This window comes from Toxotes jaculatrix, chromosome 6 (assembly GCF_017976425.1).
Source record: "Toxotes jaculatrix isolate fToxJac2 chromosome 6, fToxJac2.pri, whole genome shotgun sequence".
NCBI lineage: Eukaryota > Metazoa > Chordata > Actinopteri > Toxotidae > Toxotes > Toxotes jaculatrix.
The window spans coordinates 799,251-821,968 of record NC_054399.1 but is presented as its reverse complement, the minus strand read 5'-3'; the positions used below and the strand labels follow the sequence as shown (position 1 = coordinate 821,968).

Sequence of the window (22,718 nt, the reverse complement as noted above, 5' to 3'; positions counted from 1 at the left end):
TAAAGCATTTCTAAATTGTTTATTAGCCATTAACCTTTAGTTACAGCTTAATCTTGAATGAACAGAAAGTTCTAGTTGTAGTTGTAGTTCTAGTTCTAGTAACATTGCACCAAATCACTCTCCAACCAGGTCTGACCTCTTTTGTGTTTCTGGCTCTGATGCTGATTCAAACATTTACAGGCACATTTGCACTGACATCATAGGAGAGGAGTAATGATGAAGGGATGGACCATGACATCAACACCAGTCAGGTTTTGCTGCCTTCACTGACAATCGGAAATATAAATGTTGGCAAATTGCTCCTATGGAAACTGGCATGTGTTATTTGCTCAGTATTTTTGTGACCTTTAAAAAAGAACTAAAATAAACAGTGCATATATCGGAGAGTTAAGATGATTTTCCAATTATTATAAGCTTTTTTATTAGAATGGTTTGAAAGTAAGGCGGTTCACAACCAGCTTCATGAAACAGATTATCCAGGATCGCCACAGCACAGTTACTGAACATCAGGTCTTTTTGTATTTTGTGTTTTGCTCGCCACGCCACCCTAATACAACAATGCAGAATGACTGATAATCAAAGCCATTCCGCTCTGAGCCAGGAACACCACCACCACCAGAGGGCGCATTTCTATCACCTCACATTCCCCTTGTTACTTCACAAACTAAAACCCAGTGTGGTAAATGCTTGATCAGAATTTCGAGCTCAGCAGCAGCTCGTGAAGGCAACATTCCAGGGCACGTCACCGCTTCACGTGAGCTGCGCATGTGCCGCAGCGCCCAGGCCCTGACTTGTCCTCTCCTGCTCTGTGTTTCAAACCGCGTCTTGGTGGGTGGTGAACAGCGTGCAGCCGTGATGTCAACAACATCGGTCAGTGGGTCAGCCTGTAAATGAACATAATGCTTGTATCCGAGCCTCATGCTAACAGACAGGCGTCGGCTGCTGTTCGTTGCTGCAGGTGTGTTTATCAGCAGGCTTTCGGAGTTTAAGGTTCAGGAAGATGACAAACTACTACCGGTAGCCCAGGTTAGCTAGCGTTAGCATGCTAGCCGCGAGAGGAAAACGAGAGTGATAATGTAAATTAGCTTAAAGCGCAGAGCAGATGCGTGTGTCAGCATAGCTGTGTGAGTGTGTGTGTTATTCTGGGTGAAAGCTGTTTGAGAATAAATGAAACTTGTCGTCAGATGGAGAGAAACTGGTGATTGTTTGGTGATGCTAGCTGCGGGCTTTGCTCCTGGACAGGAAGGCCGGTCTTTATCTGTTATTGGAGCTAATGTTGTCGCTGACGGTTGATTAATATTCTTGGTCGGATAACAGTGAACAGACTTTGTGGTGTTGTCGCTTTCGTCTCTCTCCCCATTTCCATTGATTCTGTTCAAATTGGTAAAACAGCGCCTCTCCGGTCAGTTTGTGTGATAGAACGTGATGTTGTTCATTTCAGGAGAGGAAATCACAGGAAGTCAGGAGGAGCCAGGTGCAGTTAACAGCATATGATTAAAAAAGTAAAGTATAAAAGCTAGTTACATGTGGCCTGTGGTTTTCGTATCAGCTTGTTTGTCACAGTTCTGGACTTTTGCACGGTTTTAAATGAGATGTTTCACTTGGCTTCCTCAGAGTGCTTCCACTGGACTTGATCTTTTCCTCCTCCTGTAGAGGTGCGTTGTAAACTCACAGGCGTGACTCTGTGTCTTGTCTCTGTCTTAGAGAACATCATAAACCATGATCACCACTGAGGCTGCGAGAGAGTTCCAGGCCAAAGAGCGCAAATACAAAGAGCAGCTGAAGAGATGTTTATCATCTGCTTTGTCTGCAGATGTTTACAGGTAAGGCATGTGACAGTACACGCTGAACGGCAGCGTGTTGCTGTAGGTTACAAACACCTTTATCTTTTACCTGTAAGTTTTCCCACTGCAGTCAAAGCAGTTCCTGCCAGTCAGGTTTATTGATTAGAGCTTTGATGTCACACAGAGATTTTTTTAGCAAACACAAAAACAAATGAGTAAAATAACTGAGAAGTTTGAGGCAGTGAATGATTTTACTGTCAGCGATTAACTAGTTCAGACCTTTGGAACAAACTGTTATACAGAGAAGGTCCATTGTGAAATGCTCCGTAGCCACATTTGACCAAAAGCTAGTTTATGCCTAGTTTCATTAGAGGCAGTTTACAAAGATTTATGCAATAAAAGAGTAAAAAGCAGCTTTTAATCACAGAATAGCTCCTGGAACTGACCAAACATTACACATTTGCTTCATATAAAAGTGTAAGATTAGCCAAGGGTGAGTTTTTTTCTCAGATAATAGGATCAGTGGATTTGAAAAATAAAAAGCGAGCGAATCTGCAGAATATTTCACTGGTGAGTGGAAGTTCAAATTAAAGTGGCTCACACGGATGTGAGCAGTTCACTGGCTCTGAGTCGACGGGGATGTGAGTCTCCGTGTTGCGTTCGGGCACTTCTCATCAGACGGTTACAGAAATGGACACAGCACCAGCGTTTGAACTCCTACAGCCCGACGGCCTGAAGCTAACTGATTTCTGGGTCACCCAGATCAGTCACCGAGGCAGCATGAGAGATAGTGATGGTGAAGAAGAAATGGACTGCTTTGTTTTTCTGCTGTGGAAAAATAGGCCATCAGTTTAATCTGTGAATCCTATAGAGTGTAGAGGTTGGTGAAGAAGGCCTTTGTTTATTTTCCCTTTTCTATGTTTTCACTGTTCTATGTTTTAAATATGTTTACTATGAGCATTTTGAGCAACTTGACTCTAATCACTTGCTGTGTTGCTGTGTGTTGTGTTTTGTAGTGATTTATTCACCCTGATCTTTAATGAGTGGTAGCAGGAGTAGAAGGGGGTTTTGAGGGAACTGCCCCTGATAAAGTGTCACGCTGTGTTTCACCAGGCTGCTGCAGGAGGAGCTGGAAGCTGATGTTACCCTGTGTGCCGCCTCAGGCTCTCTCCGAGCACACAGAGCCGTCCTGTTGGCCAGAGCTCCTCATGTCCTTCAGGGACAGACGCACAAAGATTCCACCGTCGTTCACCTGCCTGGCTATGAGCTGTCCGGGCTGAAAGATTTCCTCAGGTAGGCAGTGAGCTATTTGCTGTTTCAGTGTTCCTCTGACAGAGGGCGCCAAGCACACCATCTTTAATCTGCAGGGTTTGCTGCTGTTTGCATGTTTGTCTCAAGGAACCTTGCAAATGCTGCATCTATTAAATAATTAATAGCACATCACATTTTCATGTTAGTGTTGAGACATAGAGTGTTAATAATCAGTTAGTGTAAGTTTCCTGTGTAGCAAATGTGTATTTGTCCACTGATTTCTGTCTGTGTCTCATTAGCAATTTATAATTAGAAGAAGGAGTCGACCTATTTTGGCTAAACTCCCACTAATTCAGAAAGTTTTCAGCTCCTTGGAAACTGCAGCTTTGTTGGGTTGAGTTTTCCAAACCACAGAGAAAGAGTGACACCACAGGACGGAGACCTGCTCTGCTTTGCCACCATTAGTCGTCTCTGAGCATTCAAAGAAATTTTAGCATAATCAAATAATCTGTTACATATGACATATGATGACATATGGTATATGATGTATATATGATATATGTTTTAAATCTTTGATCCAGTTTCATTTTATGAGCACAGATTTAAGAAATGGAAAAAAGAATCTGGTTCACTTTGCTGCTAAATGAAAAAATGCAACCCAACTCTGCCTAACGTGGTCAGGACGGCCTTTTGGGAAGTGACCAAAATTATGAATTGTTCAGTGACTCAGGTTTAAACCAGAGAATCCTCTGTGGAAGTTTGGGACTGAAGCAACCATACCTGCATTTCATGCATGACATGGGTCAGGGCTGGGGTTTCCTTAAAATAATAAATTTCCTTTCAGTACACAGTTTTACAGATACATCTGAGTCGGTATGTCGTAGCCTTTCTCCAGGCAGGACTCACTGGGACTCTGCTGGAGTCTCTGGAGGAGGCTGCTGGGCAATGACCATGGCGACACAGCTTTATAATAAGCTGTAACAGGTTTTAATGGTGCGGCTGGTGGATGTAAGATTGTCAGTCGCTTCCTAAAATGTTTCACTGAGTAAAAACAGAAAATCCTACCTATCTCAGGCTGTGGCTGGCTCCTGTGTCAGTGGAATCACAGGGCATCAGATGAGATTGTGCTTTAAATAAGAGTGAAAGACCTAGTTTTAATTAACCTTTAGAGTCTCCCCCCGCAGGCGAGTGTACACAGCAGACCAGAGCATGCGCTCGGCCGAAGGAATCCCAGACATGGAGGGGTGTGTGCCAGAAAGACCTCTGTCTGTTTGCAGCCCGGCAGACCTTCATGCTTCCACTGATTCAGGTAAACACACCAACACACTTTCCCGTGGAGGGTTTGTTCCAGGTTATGTGACTGTCCAGCTGCCCTCCTCCCTCCCCTTTCTTCACATCATGCTATCTCAGCCTTAATCCGCTTAAGAGCTAATCGCATTTGGATCCCTGTTGTCGTTACTGCTAATTGTATCCTGGCCATGCTGTAGACAATTCAAAGATTCAGGTCTGCATTATCAAACTTTCTTTTCAGTGTTTGCAGCATTTTTAGTGAAGTGGTGGAACGAACACACACACAGTCACCCATCCACCTGCACAATGATCTGGATTTCTGCTTTTCACTGGTCTTATAATGTATGTAATGTTTATCTAGGTCACAAGTACAGACAATCACGGTGCGCTAAAGCTAATATCACACTATTAAAATCTTTCTTGTCTTTTTGGAGCACGGCTATTAAACATTCTCTTTGATTTATTAACTGGTGGAACCTCCTTTGGCAGCAGTAACCTCACACAAGCTCTTTGTGTAGCCGTGCATCAGACCGGCACAACGGTCAGGAGGGATTTCCGGTCTTCCTACAGAACAGCTTCAGCTCAGACATGTTCTTAGCATGTCTGGTGTGAACAGCTCCCTGAGCTTATTCCACAGCGTCAGTGTCAGGTTAAAGTCTGGGCTCTGACTGAGCTTCAAAAACATTCTCTTTATCTGAAGCCATTCTGTGGTGGAGCCGCCTGGTTAGCTCAGTTGGTAGAGCACGAGACTCAGTCTCTCGTGGGTTTGAGCCCCGCTCCGGGCGGCACCGCCTCCCATGGGCCCACCACCTGTGGGAGGTGGCGTAGGACTTCAGTGCATTGTGGACTGGGCAGCAGTCGCCCCCACGACCTGGGCCTGGACCCAGATAAGCTGCAGATGATGAGTGACGTTCTGCGGTGGATTTACCTTTCTCCATGTGCACCGATGAACTTCGAAACTCTTTGATTGCTTCGTAGCCTTTAACAGCTTTAATGGTGATAAAGACACATTTTTACATAAAAGCAGATAATTCCAAGTGTATGCGTCTCCTCTTCATCACTGTCTCCTTCCTGACTTTCTTTATTATCCATCTCACCTTCGGTCCAGATGCTGTCGTTCTGGAGCCAGCCTCGGGCCTTGGAGCTGACTTGCTGGATCTGTACCAGAGAGGAGAGCAGTGTGACATCACCATCCAAGTAGCAGAGCAGGTCTTCTCCTGCCACAGGTAGGGTGAGGGTTAGGGTGAGGCCATCTCAGCTCTCACCTGCAATCCAAAAGCACAGGCTGTTGTTTTGTGGCAGGTGTGGTGAGATCATGTTCACTTCAGTACATCACAGCCACATTTACCAGGTGTAAAACACCACAGAGGTCACACATCTGCTGCTGACTCGTCCCAGTGTGGAGCAGCGGTGGGTGGTCAGTCAGTGATGCAGAGGTGGTAGTAGCTGGTAACCATGGAGACAGGTTTCTCCCAGCTCGTGCTCAGGGGAGCAGCCAGGCAGCGAGGGCTCGTCGGAGGGAGGAAGCTGTTTTTCCCCGGTCGCTCTGCAGCAGTGATCAGTATGACAGCCCCACGCGCATATTCTACCTCTGTACTGTATTCATCTGTTTCTATGTTGATCTCTTGAGTCGCATTATCCCCTTTACAAGAGTGACATAGTCATATTATAAAATATATCACAGTAACATAGAGGTTCAGACACTTCATACATACAGGAAACCTGTTCTGAATTTGGCGTTTGAATGGCGGGGGAGCAGGTAGACAGGAAGTTCACAGAGAATGGCTTTAATGATGGAAAGGTATGTGAACATTGATCTGTACTGTTAGTGAGGTCCGTCAGAGTAAAGCCTGGAAGTTACAGTGATGTGTTTGTGATCTGACACAGGATCAAGCCAACGCAGCAGTGAACTGATGCGTGCGTGTACAGGAAGTCACCATATTCCAGGACAGATAAACATGTGGACTGAACAAGGTTTTCGTCGTGCTCTAAAGAGGAAGCATTTCAAATACGGAAAATGAAAAGCTGGTTTGGGCTTGTAGAATAAACAGTGATATCAGTGACAGTTCTTTCAGGCCAGGGAGAATAAAAACACGTTGTCCAGAGACCACACACACACACACACACACACACACACACACACACACACACACACACGTGATAATTTGTCCTCCTGCTTGTCACTTCAAAGCCACTTACGTACACACAGGCCCGCCAGATGATGTGAAATATTAAAATGGTGGGTGAATCTGACATGCTGCTGCCTGCTTTAATGGGTTTCTAGGGCAATCCTGTGTGCACGTTCTCAGTACTTCCGAGCCATGCTGAGTGGGAGTTGGATGGAGAGCTCCAGACAGTGCATCACTCTGCAAGGGTAAGACCAGTGCACCAGCATCATGCAGCAGGTCACAGGGATCAGGAGTACACCTCCAGTCAGTACCGCTGAGTTACTGCATAGGCCTGCAACAACTCAGTACAGTACGAGCTTTACAGTATGAACGCCACATTCCCACACACACACACACACACACACACACACACGGGCACCCACTGGCGGCGGAATCTCAAACGTCTCGCTCAGATTTCTACTGAACAAGGAGGCAGATACATGCCTTCGCCTCCACTGCCTGCTGAAGAGCCCCCACCACCGTCCACCACCCCCACTACCACCCGCAGTCTCCTTTCAAAGCGGCAGCGTTTTTTCCTCCGGGGAGAGACGTGTCTCTCGCCTCGGTTTACTGATCTGAGGGTAACGGGGGAAGACGAGGCTGTCAGAAGAGCGGCTGCGTTGACGTGCGAGGGAAAACCTGTGAAGTGGCCCTCCGGCTGCAGTCACATGCACTGAGTGCTGCCCGATATATGGATTTCGTTTACAGCAGTCACAGTGGTGTTTCCAGCACTGACAGAGAAACAGATAGCGTTCACCTACACTGCAGCCTGGGCTCACAAACACAATATTAGGTTGTGAATGGGGTCACCTGTCGAACGTGGCTTGGGAACAGATTGTGTTATCACTTTCAGCTTGGGGCCAGATGAGATGGAGATCTTGCTCCAGTACATGTATGGTGCCATTGTGGATCTGCCCTCTGGAGCCAGTGCCAGGTACTGTGTGTAAACAAACAGGGTGTCCAGAATTAGAATACAGGCCTAGAAAACAAACTGACCTGCATTTGGTGTCTCCTGTGCCACAGTCAGGTGGTGCTGGCAGCAGACATGTTGGGTTTGGAGGGACTGAAAGATGTCGTGGAGATGGTTCTGACCCGGGACTACTGCCGCTTCTTCCCCAAGGTCAGCTATACCGAAGAAAAGGAATGCCTTACAGGATGCATAACAGGAAATATGAAGTTATTATCAGTGCTGCCTTTTTTTCAGGATTGTTCTTCCATTTTGAAATTTCAGTAAAGTTTGAACTTGAACCTTCCTTGTTGTAAATCTCATTGCTGTGCTGTGTTTCCACCTGGTCTTCACAGGCAGAAACTTTTCCCTACAAAACTGAAATTTTAAATTGTTTGACCTTAGTCAATCTGTAAATTTGTTAACACAGCTCCGGATGATATTTATGCATTTAGTAGTTGAAGAATACCTGCTCTGTTCATGTAGTGTCTCATAGTCCAAAGTTCAAAACAACTGTCAGCGTTCCTGCAGCTGCACCTCACAGATCCCTCAGGGATCAAATCACCGTCACTTTAAATGCACCTTTTGCTTCTTTACTCGTGTCTGCAGCCGATTGATGGAGTTCAGAGAACGGTTCTCGAGTGCCTGTCCCTCACACACGCCTTAGGCCTTCAAAACCTCCACCTGCTGTGTAAGAGGTGAGTGTCTGCACTCAGCACCATCTGAGCGATTTCTGATTTTATAAATGCCTAACATTTATCAAGGCTTAGTTATGGAGCATGAAAACTCATTCACTATGTACATAAATATTTGGAAACTAAATTTTAATAATTGTCTTAGAATTGAGTTTTTGTCAAGCTTGACCTTAGAAATCACATGTAATTTGAGGAAAGTGCAGCATATTCCAGCCTGTCGCCACTGTCTGGCCACTGCAGTTTACATCAGCATCTTGTTGCTAGGTAACCAGCAAGTGGGTTCATTCTTCTGTGTTATTAAGTGGCTAAAGGCTGGGGTTAAGATTCACACTGCTTTAATTCGACTTAAAGCGCTCTGTAAGGTAAAATGTGATCAGTATTTAAATACACTGTAGGATGAAGAGAATTTATTGAAGGTGTTGTTTTTCACCTGGTTGATATTTTTCCCAACTTAACAAATGAAGATGTTCATCTCAGATCTCGAAAGATCTGCTCTTCAGTTAAAGACATTCCACAGACACAAGTGTATTCGTTGCATTAAGGAGCGGATTTAAAGGTCGTATATGTAACCGGTCACCTGTGGTGACTGTTAGTGAACAGCAGTCAGATTGACCAGCATCATGTTGATAGATGAGCTAACTAAAGTTACACTGGTAACTTTATTGATTGGTTTATTGATTGGATTGGAATATTATAAATATGATGTGTTGCAAAACATCCTTTAGATTTTCCCAATAAATTTATCCCGACTGTTTTATGTAGGAATCAGTGATTAATGCATGTACATTTCTTACATATGGGAACTTTAACTGGGAATCTATATGCTGAGAACATGCTATATTTTAGTATGCTGCAGACCTTTCATCACATTCCTTTATATTCATTTGTATGCACACACATTTTTTTCGTTACTGATGCTGCTGCCAGCTATCTATACTGCACACTGCAGTGAGCGGGCACGAACTGTGTGAATGTAGGTCAGGGAGATGGGATGTGTTTGAAGTGGTGTGAGTGTGGGGATGTAGCCTTGCCATGTTTTCTCTGCTGAGTCTGATGAGTCACGCGTGTATGACGGTGAACCGAGCTGCGCTGCTCTGTGCAGCAGTGAGTTACTGACCTCCTCATCCTCACCCACCCTGACTGCTGCATGGAGCCCAGAGCCTGAGACTCCTCAAGGTTACACTGCAGAGACACAGAAACGGTCGCCAGGATTTTATCTGGTCAAACTGACATGAACTCGACTGTCCAGTTACTCCACAGTGTGTATTTTCAGGTGGGTTGCTGAGCATTTTGTGAAGACCTGGTGTGAGAGAAACTTTTCCCTCTTGTCCCCTGAGCTCCACAGAGTCTGTCTAACTGCTGTAACTGAAGCCATGGTGAGTCCTCCCCCTCCCAGAGCCGTCAGCCGCACTGCATTCATGTATCATCAACTCATTCTCCAGTATTTTTGCACAGGAAGGAAATTCAAACATGATCTGATCAACCATGACCTTTATTAAATTCTCAGTTATTAAAGACGGGCTTATTTAGGATATGATGTGGCTGCAGACAGATGGGGAGTGATCCGGGCTTGTAATTGATCATTGAGCCTCGAGTCTGTGAAAGGGCTGCTGTGCATTCTGTGAATACAGCAAGACAAATGTACTATTGTTCTGTCTTGGCAAGTGCTGAGGTTCAGAGCTGGCCAAGAGCTGTTACACAGGGAATCCCTCCACTGATCAGCAGGTCCCAGGCAGCAGTAACAGTGTGATTCATGGACTGTGTTCATTTGACTTTGAGTATCTTTAGCTAATAGATGTTTCCCTTCAGACTGTGCAGAATGCAGTAACCATGCTCTGTGGCACTGAGCAGTTGATTGGCAGTCTCCCAGAAGTCAAGTGGGCTCAACAGGTGAGGGGTCTGGCAACAGAGTTACAGGAGGAGAGCCTGCGCGTCATTGTCGAGCACCTTCCTAGAGTTATTCGAACTCAGGCCTTCCGGGACCTTTGCAGGGTAAGGCTTTGATGTAGCCATGCTAATGCATTCTCCTTCAGCACGAGTTTCTGTGGCGCTCTCAGTGTCTGACTCCGTTACAGAGGGAAGAGTTTACACGAGAACCCACGTTGTTGAAGAAGCTGTGCTCAGCCATCAGAGAGGGTGTAACTGTGGACAACTGCTGCGATCTCTTTGCTGCTGTGAACTGTCTGTGTGGAGATGACATGGAGGACGACTCTCTCCTGGAGCACAGAGGCCAAGAACAAGAGGAGGTGAAGTGAAGCACATTTCCTTTACCGACCCCTCTGTCAGACATCATGCTGTGAATATTAAGCTGCATTCACACCTTATCTTTGAAGTGTGGGTAGAACTAAGATTTCCTGTTTGGTCCAGTTTATATTGGCTCGTGAGAACATTGATAATCAGATACTGATCAAACTACTGCACCAAGACTTCCTCAATAGGTTGTTCAGTGGGCAGAGTTTGGACTAACTCACTCCAACCCTGTAACTTCAATTAGTAACAAACTGTCTCACTGTGAGAAATGAGATGAGGGAGAAAGCTCCTCCTGTCCTAATTTAAGACCAGTCATTTTTATTTTATTTGTGAGCATTAAGTATATTTTACAACCACTAGAGAAGATTAAAATAAAAACATCAAAGCAGAGCACGGTACACTCAGTGTACTCTAGGTTTCCTAACCAGGGTGTGACGTGGGTCTGATGCTGCTGAGCTCTGGTATGACAGGGTGGAATAAGGTTTGTGAAAATGAACAAGTCCTACAGTTTTTCCACTTCATGAAATTCACTAAAATTTTAAATAGAATAAAAGTGTAGTGGTGTTTTAGATTAGACAGGGAAGAGTGTAAATGTAAAAGTGTTATGCTCCAAGACCTTTAGGAAAGTTTGTGTCATCAGTGAACTTGGTCGTCTACAGATACTTTACTGATGTAAAACTTTAGGATTCATGTTGGAATGAAAAATAAGAGTACATCCATCATCACATAGATCTCATATCCTCTAAGCTGTACACTGATAGCCTCTTTCACCTTTCTAAATCTCACAAAACATGACAAATGATACAAAACCTGCAGTAACCCTGTGAACCAGAGATCAACACGAGCTTTGCCCCTCCTGGTTTCATCAAAGGGGCATTTTGTTTACAGCAAGTTCACTTTTTAAATGCTCCTTTGGTCCAAGACCAAAAGAAACAGAAAAATGACAACACATCAGTGAACCATAGTGTTGCACTGGGTGACATGTGACTTCATTACAATGAACGTGAGTTCTGTGTGTATTTTAAATTTAAATTTATCCTTGGTAGCAACAAAATACTGGTTTCTAGGCTGGGACAAGTAGAAGGTACTGAGAGACAGACGAAGGCACTGTTGCTGTTTAGACAGAGAAGTACAACGAGCTCACCCCTGAAATATCAGCACAAAGTATATGGTAGTTCAGTGTGTTTTAAATCGTCCAATTAAACTCTTACACTGTAAGTTATGATCAAGAATGGTGAAGAGAATTTTTCATTTGATATTTGGTAAAAAAAAAGTTAAGAGAATACAAACTAATAAAATCTATTGTGTGTGTGTGTGTGTGTGTGTGTGTGTGTGTGCGTGCGTGCACGTGCGCATGTGTGTGTGTGTGTGTGTGTGTGTGTGTGTGTGTGTGTGTGTGTGTGTGTGTGTGTGTGTGCGTGCGCATGTGTGTGTGTGCGTGTGTGTGTGTGTGTGTGTGTGTGTGTGTGTGTGTGTGTGTGTGTGTGTGTGTGCGTGCGCATGTGTGTGTGCGTGTGTGTGTGTGCGTGTGTGTGTGTGTGTGTGTGTGTGTGCGTGCGCATGTGTGTGTGTGTGTGTGTGTGTGTGTGTGTGTGTGTGTGTGTGTGCGTGCGCATGTGTGTGTGTGTGTGTGTGTGTGTGTGTGTGTGTGTGTGTGTGTGTGTGTGTGTGTGTGTGTGTGTGTGTGTGTGTGCGCAGGCATGTTAAGCTTGTGAGCAGACGTCCAGGGCAGAGTGACCTGGCTGCATAAGTTAAAGCGCATAGCCTCTGTAAATACTGTACAGTATGGCAGGATGGATTAGGAGGGAGGCTGTGACGTGTGCCAGCAGCCTTCACTAATCTGCCTGTGGATCTGCTGGGGAGGAGTGTGTGTTGCTGGTGTAGCAGAGGAGCTAGAGAAAGCTCCTCCCTACTTTCCAGCCCTGTTGTTATAATCAAACGTGGAAACAGGAGTGTGGGCATCAGTCGCTGACATCACTGACTTCCCTCAACTGGATCCTGTAGCAGCGACAGAGGGGGAGGGAGGGACAGAGCAGGGGAGGGAGGGGTATTTGTTGCCATGGTGAAAGGTTCTTCAAGCAGCTGCTGATTCGCCTGTGCTGTAGCGCACCACTTTCCATTCTTCTCCTCTCCCTCTCTCTCCTCTGTGTTACCAGCAGCCATTCAGGCGAGAGATTTGCACGCTGCGTGGTCGGCTGTGGACGTTCCTGCTTCAGACCTTTTACGCGGTCCGCCACACACAGGGATGGGAGACCCTGTCGTCCAAACACAGAGAGAGGATACTGGCAGGTAAGGAAAGGATATTTATGAGCTCTTTTTTTTTTCCCAGTCACACACAGGATATTCATGCTGCAGTGTGTTTTTTCCTCTCTAACCCAGCCTAGTGCTGAAGCTGTGGCTCTGCATCATTAGAGGTGAACCAGAGCCCGAGGAGCAAATGCTGGTGACTGATTTAACACTTAATGGCTTCTCTCTGACAGGTGCCTGGCCACCACCAGCCCATTTATTGTTTGGCCAGTGCTTTTCGTTTTGGCTTCATGTCTGAGCTACCTTACTGACCGTGCCCTCGGCTAACATGATAAATGCACCGCGGTAAATGCGCCACGTTTCTTTTTAATGGGTGGAAGTGAGAGGCTGGATTCCTGTCTGCTGTGGATCTGCACACAATGAGAAGCATCCGTAAATACAAATAACATGCTGCTTCCTCACTGCTCAGATAGTCATGTGTTGAAATGCACAGCATGAATAATTTATTCAGCTGGTATCAGTGTCTGCCTGTTACTGGTACATTGCTTGCCAGTGTAATCAGATTCCACGTCTCACATGCAAACATAACAAATGCACTTTTTGAAAGCCGAGTAAATTTTTGCAGTTTGTTTTGGTTAAATAATTAAATGATCAAGCTCTGAAACTGTTTCTGTATGAAGTGTAGAAATGACTGTGCCTCGTTTGAAATAGTCCTTACCAGACATGGCTGACCGATCAGTCCATTGATTTAATGTTTGTGTCCTTGTGGTCAGAGCGTAAACACAGGGTGTGGAAACAGGAATTTGTGAATGAAGAGAATATCTTCTAATGAACGAGCTAAGCAGCATCTTGAAAAAAAAAATGGTGCAGTCCTTTTCTTCTGTGTTACACTCGGATTGGATCTGTTTTGCAGTCAAAGATACTCACTGACCGATTTCATCTTGCTTTTATTCTGTTTTTACAGATGCTATTGATAAAGGGGACAATAGAAGACTTGGTAAAAAGCCAATATTCACTAGCTCTCAGGTAATATTATCATTCACCAATTTATCCTTTTATTAAAAGTTTTATTTTTGGACCAATAACCAGAAACCATTCGATTTTATTTGTTATTCAGAGTTTAGACTTTGATGTAACTGATGACAGGAACCTAAGAGTGTGTGTTAGCTCAGAGAAATCCATGTAAGTTTGTGTAATCCCTGTCAGTGACTGCAGTTAATGGCCATCAGATGCCATATGTCATAAATGCCCCACCCTCACAGCAAAGACACAGAGTATGAAACGAGCAGCGGGGCCTCTCTAAACAGATGTAGAGCTGAGATAAGCCTGGCTGAGGTGATCCAGAGAGGGATGAGTGGCTGCGAGCAGTGGAGCTGTTACAGATCAGGAAGTGCTTCTGATGGAGCCAGAGCAGGAGCTTCTTGCTGAACCTGTGAACCCACAGGATTGAATTCACAGATGTAATCATTCCATTGCCACTAAAAGGCGATCAGGAGTTTCTGATTTGTTTAGTGAAGTAGAGTTCTCAACAGAGAGTTTAGATCTTCCAGGTGATTGACAGCATTTTTTTTCTAGTGGTAAGTGTGCTCCAGTGGCCAGTGGAAAACTACTGATGTTATACAATGACATGTGATCATCTGGTTATTTGCTGACTAATAAGACTAATATGATTTTTTTTTCTTGTAGCAAAGGGCTGTAAAATGCCCCTCACCTGCACCTGAGAGTCCTCCTGTGCAAAGGACCCAGAGGGTGTCCGAATACACGACTTCTTCCTCCCGTATTGCTGCGTCAGCCATGAAATCTGATGGACTGGGGACAGCTAACAAACCAGGAGATGGTCACACATCCAAGGCAAAGACTGTGAAGAAGCCAGGAGATCGGAGTGTAGCAGCAAAGGGAAAGGCAGCATCAGCTGGTACACCAGTGGTCAATGGCACCGGAGCCTCAGGGGCCAGACGCGATGCAGCCAGTGCCAATGGCCCCAGAAGCTCTCATGGGGCTAAAGAGCAAGAAAAGAAGCCAAACCCAGGTGCAAGGCCTAAAACCTCTCCCCCGAGCTGCACGTCTACAAGCCAGACAGCTGTAACGAAGGCTCAGAAGAGCTCAGCAGGAAAGGCTGACGGCGCTGCTGGCACCACCCAAGCTTCATTCACATCAGGCAGCAGCTCGCCAGAGAACGGTGCCAGTAGCCCTCGTAACGACACCCACTCCATTCCAGGTTTACACTCTTTATTGACTTCTTTATATTTTATCACTCTGACTGACACCAATTACATTATAGTACATTATAGTACATTATAGTGCAGCCAAGCTGAAGCGTCAGCAGGTCAGGTCCAGGTAGTGTAGATGAAATATGCAACAGGACTTTGTCATATCAACACGGCTGATTTGAATTTGTCTTCGTGACAGAACCACTGCTGCTCACACTAATTAGGATGATGAGTATTGTCCTCTGCCCAGGAGGGATTTTCAGAAGGCAAGGGCAGTGTCATGTATGAATGTTGATTTATCAGGAAACAAAGCGCATGAGGCTGTGTTTGGCAGCCTGCTGGCATCACGCTAACCGCAGAGGCTGAAGCCCTGTACAGCTGTCACACAGGGGGGTGTGACTGATCACTTTGAACTTTATTGGTGTGGCTGGTTTGGGGAAGGTGGGGTAATCCCTGAAGAGAGCCTCAGCTGTCTGTCCTGCTGGGACGAGCGCAGCATTCGTCCCCGTGCCCCACCCTGAAAGGAACTTGGTAAAACGTCTGTGATGTGAGCTCAGACTCAGAGCGTTATGTATATCTGATACCCTGAACATTTCCTGGCCTGACTTCTGTGTTTACAGCACTTTAACATGTGGTTCATGTTCTGTGTTTTAGGTGCAAAGCCCAAACACCAGGCTAAGGCAGCGAACAAATCCCCACTGACTAAACCTCCTCAGAAATCAGATACAGCAAAGACTAACAGGTGAGCGTTACTCTGAGCATCGTGGTCAGTATGATCTCTCGTGTTCCTTTAAAATGCTGGTGTAACACGTGAAGGCTGTAATTCATGTGCTTGTGAACTTCCCCTCAGACGCTCCCTTTGGATAGATCCATCGTAAGTGCCAGTCCACTGCTCAGGGTCTTAAAAAATGAAATTCAAGTGAAATTTTGGGAAGTTGTCTGTAAGGGTTCAGGGAGCAACTCAACAATCCAGCAAGTGTTTTGGTTGTTAATTATTTCTAGGACACAAGACAACATTGATGGAAGAGCATCATACAGCTGAAAATAAAATATGAATTATGAAGATGAGATACGTCGCATCCTGACACAGAGGAACTCAGTCTTCCTTACCCCTCTGACTCTGTCTGCTACTCTGCAAGGATCTATATGTTGTATGTCAACAGACACATAGCCCAAAGTACCAACAAGGGCAGTGGAAAAGACTGTGTTGAGAGGACGAAACGGGGCCTGTAAGAACTCATAGAATGGATAAAGGGCTGGGAACTTGACTTACACTTAACAAAATACTGAGGATGTATCAGCAGGACAGAAATCACTGAGCAACCCAAAGAACGATCATGGGAATCCTGAAGAGTAGCAGGTCAGTTAAAAGCCAGTATACCCAGCACCATTACAGAGCCTAAAGCATAAGTCTACAGGCTCAGTAATGTGTAGGGGAAATAAGAGGAATGTTGCAGCACAGTGTCACCTGGCTGTGTTTGTTAGGCATGTGGCTGTCAGGAGGATAGAACCAGCTGTGTAGCATTTTCTGACAAGCCTCTAAACTGTCCTTCAAAGATGTTAAAAATATCCCTCTCACTATCAGCATCCAAACTCCATCTGTCCTGGGAGCGAATTTTTACCATCAATATTTATCAGACTCCCTGGAATTTCAGGATTTCTGTGCTCTCGCTCACTGATGTTAGCGGAATCATTTATTCAGAAAATGTAGGTGCTCTGGGAGAGAAGTTAGCATTGAACTCCCCTCCAAGCTAAATTTAGGTGATGGGACTAATCATATGTGCATTATGTGACCTGTAATACTGGGAGCTATCGTGTCTGAAGCAGATTCTGTAGAACTGTGCTTGTAAACCCACAGATCTGGGCGCTGGCTTCTGTTTACCTTCAGCACAAAGCACATTTGTACAGATTTGCATCTGAAACCAGGACACAAGTGACAACTTGAAATTATTTGCATTGATAGTCAGCTCATGTCTCAGAGGCTTGTCGGTGACAAAATGGGAGAAAAAACTTTGCTGCCCCCCACTGGTGTTAACTGTTAATATGTGATTTACTCCTCTCATAAATATGTTTATGATGATGTGAGCGAGAGGGATTCGTTAATTGGAACATTGTGGTAAAAACATTTGTGGTCACGTTGTTTTATGGCTTTTTCTTTCTGTTTAACAAATTACAGTCCTACCAATAAGTCAGTAAGAGAAAGTGGCAAAGTCAAGACTGGTGCAGTTGAGAAAGCAAGAACAGACTCCAAAGGAAGAGGCACACCAGACCATCATGGTGAGATGCTCAGTCTGCTTATTTCCGATGTCTGTCAGTGCACTCTGGCACTCAGTCTCAGTGTTATCTGTTCTGTCTTTGATTTAGTCCCCAAGCTTGGATCCTCCATGAAAAAGCCGGCTTCACCCAGGAAAGAAGACAGCAAGGATGGGTTGAAATCCTCAGTGGCTCACAAAGCAGGCAGTGAAACTCCTAAAAAGAAGATCACCAAACCCGTTTCAGCTACCGGAGCTTCAACTAAATCCAGTGCTAAACCGGCAAAAGCTTCTTCGGCCCACTCCAAACAATCCCCAGTTGTAGCTGCCAAGTCTGGACCAAAGCCAAAAAGTACAACTGAATTATCTACGGAGAAAGCTTCACCAAAATCTGGAGGCGCTTCCAAAACTTCAGCTGCTGCTGCCTCCAAGAAATCAGGCACTAAAGGAAAAGAGGCTGTGAATGGTAAAAATCCAGACTGTAAAACTGAGCTTGGTCCAACTGAAAACACTGATGGTGCTGCAGTGCATAAAGATAGTACAGAGCTAGTGCCCTCTGACCAGCCTGCAGCACACAATACACAGTCACCAAGCCAGGGTGGAGGGGATTTACTCAGCCTTCAGCTGGACTCAGGCCCTCAGCAGAGTCTCCAGAAGACTGAAGTACAGTCAGGAAACACTAATGGTGGAGGAGATGAGACCAGTGCTGCACCGACAGCTAACAACATCCATCACATTAAATCTGCTAATGCAAGCTCCTGCAAACAGACTGAGGGGAGTAAAGTGAAACAGTCTCCGAGCGGTGTCATCCCTGTTCACATCAGCGGAGGGCAGGTTCACGAGGTCAGCTCTCCAAATTCCCAGAGAGACACCGAACCCCCCATAGACACTCCCTGCAGCATGGGGAGCACTCACACCCCCTTAGAGGACTCCTGGAGTGGCATCCACCATCAAGTCAGCCCTGAGTCTGAGACGGGCAGCACACACACCACTTCCTCTGACGACATCAAGCCGCGCTCAGAGGACTACGACGCAGGAGGCTCACAAGATGACGACTGCTCCAACGACCGCGGTGTTTCTAAGTGCGGCACCATGCGCTGTCACGACTTCTTGGGTCGCAGCAGCAGTGACACAAGCACGCCAGAAGAGTTAAAGATGTACGAAGGTGGGGCTGGGCTGAGAGTGGAGGTGCGGCTGCGTGGGAGAGAGGCAGAGACTACCAGTGAGGAGGAGGGAGTGAGACGACGTCCTCGTTCTTGGTTGCAAAGAGATGAGGTTCACGTAGAGGAGGAGCACTCAGAGGTCGAGGCCACTGTGACTGTAAAAAGCGTCCCCGACCACCAGCTCTTCTCTTCTGAGGAAGAGGAAGATGACAACGAAGAGGAGACGGAAGATGAGAGATCAGAAGTTGAGGTGATTCCAGGACAGGCTCCACTGCCATCAACTGAGCCCTCACCACACTTTCAGGGGATTGTCAACCTGGCTTTCGATGACGACGGTGTGGAGCAGGAGAATGACCAGCCTGACTACCAGTCTACCTCTAACTTCCGTCGCTCAGTGTTACTCTCTGTTGACGAGTGCGAGGAGTTGGGCTCAGAAGAGGGCGGTGTCCAAACTCCACCTCAGCAGGGCGATGATGCTGTGACTCCCTGCGATGTTTTTGAGTCTGACTCTACAGCTTTTGCCCCTTCCAGTGACCAGCAGAACCACCTGCCATGCCATCATGAAAATGCAAATACGAAGCACAAAAAACACAACGAGGATCGGGAAGAAAAATCCTCCGTATTCCTCACAGAGATCCAGGAGCCTGTGCAGGAGGAGAGTTACCACATCCAGGCGGACAGAATGAAGTCCAGTGTCCCTGCTGTGGACACCGACAGCAGAGAGCTCCCTCCACAGGAGCGCCCGTGCCACCTGGATCTGTGGCATGCTGAACAGTACAATGGAGGACTACGCAAAAATCACACCAATCCCTCAGAAAGCAGGAAAGCTGAGTTACATCTAGACTTAAATGAGCCTCAGCTGACAGGGGACTCTCCTGTACATGCTGCACAATCTCCAGCAGGTAATGTATGATCTACGGATCCTTCCTAGACCCCAAATCCAAACCCATCTTATCTCCCCAAACTCCATCAGTGAAGGTATAGTTTACCCCTGCAAGATTCATTCTCCTCTGCTCTGATTCCCAGACCTATCCCTCCTTCAGAAAAAGGATATTATTGAGCAAACTAGTTTAGTAACTAGTTATAAAACAAGTTCAAATTCAAATGAAATCAGCGGCCATCATATTTTCATAGCTAAAAGCTCGCTCTCATCTCAGCCCATGAGTTGTGTAGCTGTTGTAAATTTGAATTTGCAACGTCAATATCCTTTTAAAGATGGAGACTGGCTTCATCATACAGTTTAAACAGCTGAACTACCTTCAGCCAGAGGCATGTAGGCCTTGGTAACTCAGTTTATACAAAAAAAAAGGGGGGGAAAGCAGTGTACATTTCACTGAGACTGGTCGTAGAACTGTATCTGTCCAAAAGAATCTGCCTTGTGACAAGGCATGTGACACATAGTTACACCAATGCACTTTTATGTACATAAATATAAGACTTCTGATTATTTTTGTCATTTCTTTTATGCAGTGGAACAGTCTGGCCATTTTAAGCCATAGATGATTTGATATAGTTGAAACTACTATATATAACATTTTAACATCAGCATATCATCGCCAAGTTCAAGGTGATGTGTTGGTGTAATCACTGTTACAGTTAGACCATTGCTGAGATCATTTAATGCCATGTCACTGATTCAGCATACATTTCCCAGAAATCCCAGCGCTTCTCGTCTCAGAGGATGCTGTTGGTGTTCCTTTTTTTCTTTTGGATAAATGCTTTTGGCTTTCCATTCACTACACCATCACCATTTTAAGAAATACACACGTTCGACTCTGTCAGCTTTTCATTTGTGCCATAAAGCACAAACAAATCTTGACCCTGTGGTTCACAGTGTTAAACGCAGTGCAGCATCACTGGCCGTTGCTTGGCTTCTCAGCGATGGTCTTTTCGTTGGCAGTGATTATATTAACATCTCGAAATTCATCTTAAAAGATGTGCTAATGTTAAAATGCTACATGTAGCATCTTTAAACATTGTGTTATGGTAAATTACAGCCAAGTAATGATTTTTTCAAATTTCTGGAAAGTGACTATAAAGGTCAAATAAAAAATGTTTGTGTAAGACAGACTCCACTAAACTGCCACTGCTTCTCAGAAAAGTGTGTTATACTTGGAAACTTTTCCCTGCATCTCCTTGCTGTTTTCTTTCTCTATTTGAGAATGTACCTTTGTTTGTTTGTTTTTTTTTGTTTTTTTTACTTTTGCACTGCACACATGCATGCTATTAATTTTTATTTTTCATCCCCCTTTGCCATCCATTACTTTTGTGTTGTTTTTTTTCCCATTACCTCCCATCATACCCAGTAGACTTGTATCTAGATACACGGATGTCAACTTTTCAAAGAAGTTATTTTTGTTGTCTATCAGCTTGTGTTCAGTAGGCTTTGTGTAGTGTCGGTAGCCTCCTATGTACAGTGTGTGATATGTCTCTAGAGCAGCTGTCATGGTTCTGCCATGTCTCTCTTTTTTCACTAACATACTCAGAAAAATAAATTCTGCTGCACCATTACTGAGGGTCTATCCCAATGCAAACCTGTAAATTATTTTGCTTTCAGAATCAAACAGCGATCAGTTACTTTATCCTTTACCGTTCTGAAATCGTTGAAAATAGAAAACACAGAGAATGTCCAGACTTGGTGGTGTGCTGTCGTACGTGCTATTAAGTAAAGCACTGTTGCTTGCATTTAGGTTTTTCTGACCATATTTAAGTCTGTTGATTAGGTCTGTCCGTTCAAAGACCTGCACGTAATTCTCAGAACATATCACTGTTACTTAATGACAAATGCAAAGTTCACTGGTGCTGGCAATGCATGGCTCACTTTGTTTGAACAGGTGGATAAAGAGATGCATTCAGAAAAGCTTTCCTCTGTGCGTTACCTTTAAGGCAACTGTCCACCCTTGACATCCATATTTGAAGTGGCTGGTGAATTTTGAGCTAATTTTCCATTTAAAGTTCATTTTGGTAGCGGCGTAGCTATTTTACTGATCAGAATGTGACCAACTCACTGTTCTCCCACTGTGCTACCCTCACCTGACTTCACTATGGAACGTATTTTAAAGGACACAGTTGCATTAAGGGTAAACTTTCAGTAATCAGTGTTTTATTGTGGTAGGCAGTGACTAGTCTCTGAAATGAAATGATGAAAAAACAGAACTGTGGAGGAGTGAATCAGTTTGTCATTTTGCAGTATTGTCAATTGTTTTTAGGGGACAATGGTTGTGACAGATTGGATCAAACCTGCAAACATGACCGCCGACCGTCCAAAGCCCTCTCTCCCATTTATGAGCTGGATGTGGGAGAAGCCTTTGAGCACTGCTTGGACAAGGACAGGGATGTTAAACAGCAAACAGAGGAAGACAAGCAAAGTGGGGACGATGACAAAAGCAGTTACTTTGCAGAGCGTGACTGGAGCCTGCTTAGGCAGCTCCTTTCAGACCACGAGTCCAATCTGGGTGTCATAAACCCTGTGCCTGAGGAGCTCAACCTGGCCCAGTACCTTATCAAGCAGACACTGTCCCTGTCACGTGATTGTCTGGACTCACAGGCTTTCCTGTCCCCAGAGAAGGAGACCTTCAAACGCTGGGCGGAGCTCATCTCACCCATGGACGACTCCTCCACCAGCATCACTGTGACCAGCTTCTCCCCAGAAGATGCTGCATCTCCACAGGGGGAGTGGACCATTGTGGAACTGGAAACACATCACTGACTGCACAGAGGAGAGCCTGCTGGACAGTTGACACCCTCTCTTTGAACTCTGAATGTCTTTACATCAACTTTGTCTTAATTTATTATAATTTATAATGCTACTGTCTTACTCTGTATGACATGTCTTTGTTCTGGACTCTGCAGCAGCTTATTTGCATTCCCCGTGCTGCCCTCAGTGGACTGTTTCTGAACAGATGGGCAGCTATGCATGCTGATATTTTTGTATGTTTGACTGTTTAATCGATGTTGCTTCAAAAGCTCTAGAAAAGAACGAGAGTAAAACAAAAAATCATTTCTTCCTCATGACCGTCTTCTGATCAGGTAGTTGACAGAAATTTCTTAAAGAAAAATAATATTGGCCTACTGGCTTGCATTTAGTGTCATAAAGAAAATAAAGATTTGTGTTTCAGGGGAGAAAGTGTTCCTTACTGTCCTGTCAGAGAGGGATTATTTGTCAGGGGGACACAGACATATTGTTCACTGGTTTAAGTTCAGCTTTACTCCTTTTTTGTATTTTTGTTAGGGTTTTTTTTTGTTTGTTTTTTTGCTAACACACAATAGACCTTTTACTCGGCAGGAAAAGCACAGGTGTGGTTGATAACATTAACACTGGCTCACTGGGACAGGAGCTGCAGGTGCCGTACATTAGCATTAGTAGCGAAGGCACACACCTGTGTTTAAGTAAAACAACAAAAAAATATAAGGCGCTTCCCAGGTTTTACCGGTGGTTTTTGCATTTTAAGCCAGAAACAAA

At 45.0% G+C, this 22,718-nt stretch overlaps 1 protein-coding gene across 3 annotated transcripts; it reads left to right on the top strand.

The window, feature by feature from the left end:
* Positions 1 to 795: 795 nt before the first annotated feature.
* btbd8 (BTB domain containing 8) lies at positions 796 to 22,368 on the top strand. 3 transcript variants are annotated; one of them, XM_041040223.1, is made up of 19 exons: positions 796 to 870; positions 1,705 to 1,823; positions 2,898 to 3,077; positions 4,220 to 4,344; positions 5,434 to 5,551; positions 6,610 to 6,699; positions 7,347 to 7,427; positions 7,517 to 7,613; positions 8,049 to 8,137; positions 9,408 to 9,510; positions 9,944 to 10,126; positions 10,210 to 10,380; positions 12,541 to 12,673; positions 13,596 to 13,657; positions 14,318 to 14,849; positions 15,496 to 15,583; positions 17,018 to 17,118; positions 17,206 to 19,158; positions 21,466 to 22,368. In XM_041040223.1, the coding sequence occupies exons 2-19, from the start codon at positions 1,720 to 1,722 to the stop codon at positions 21,963 to 21,965; spliced, it is 4,710 nt and encodes a 1,569-aa protein (XP_040896157.1). In that variant the 5' UTR covers positions 796 to 870; positions 1,705 to 1,719; the 3' UTR covers positions 21,966 to 22,368. The 3 variants fall into 3 exon arrangements, with proteins under 3 accessions (XP_040896157.1, XP_040896156.1, XP_040896155.1); XM_041040222.1 differs by lacking the exon at positions 21,466 to 22,368 and having other exon boundaries at positions 12,544 to 12,673; positions 17,206 to 21,384; XM_041040221.1 differs by lacking the exon at positions 21,466 to 22,368 and having other exon boundaries at positions 834 to 958; positions 17,206 to 21,384.
* Positions 22,369 to 22,718: the final 350 nt, after the last annotated feature.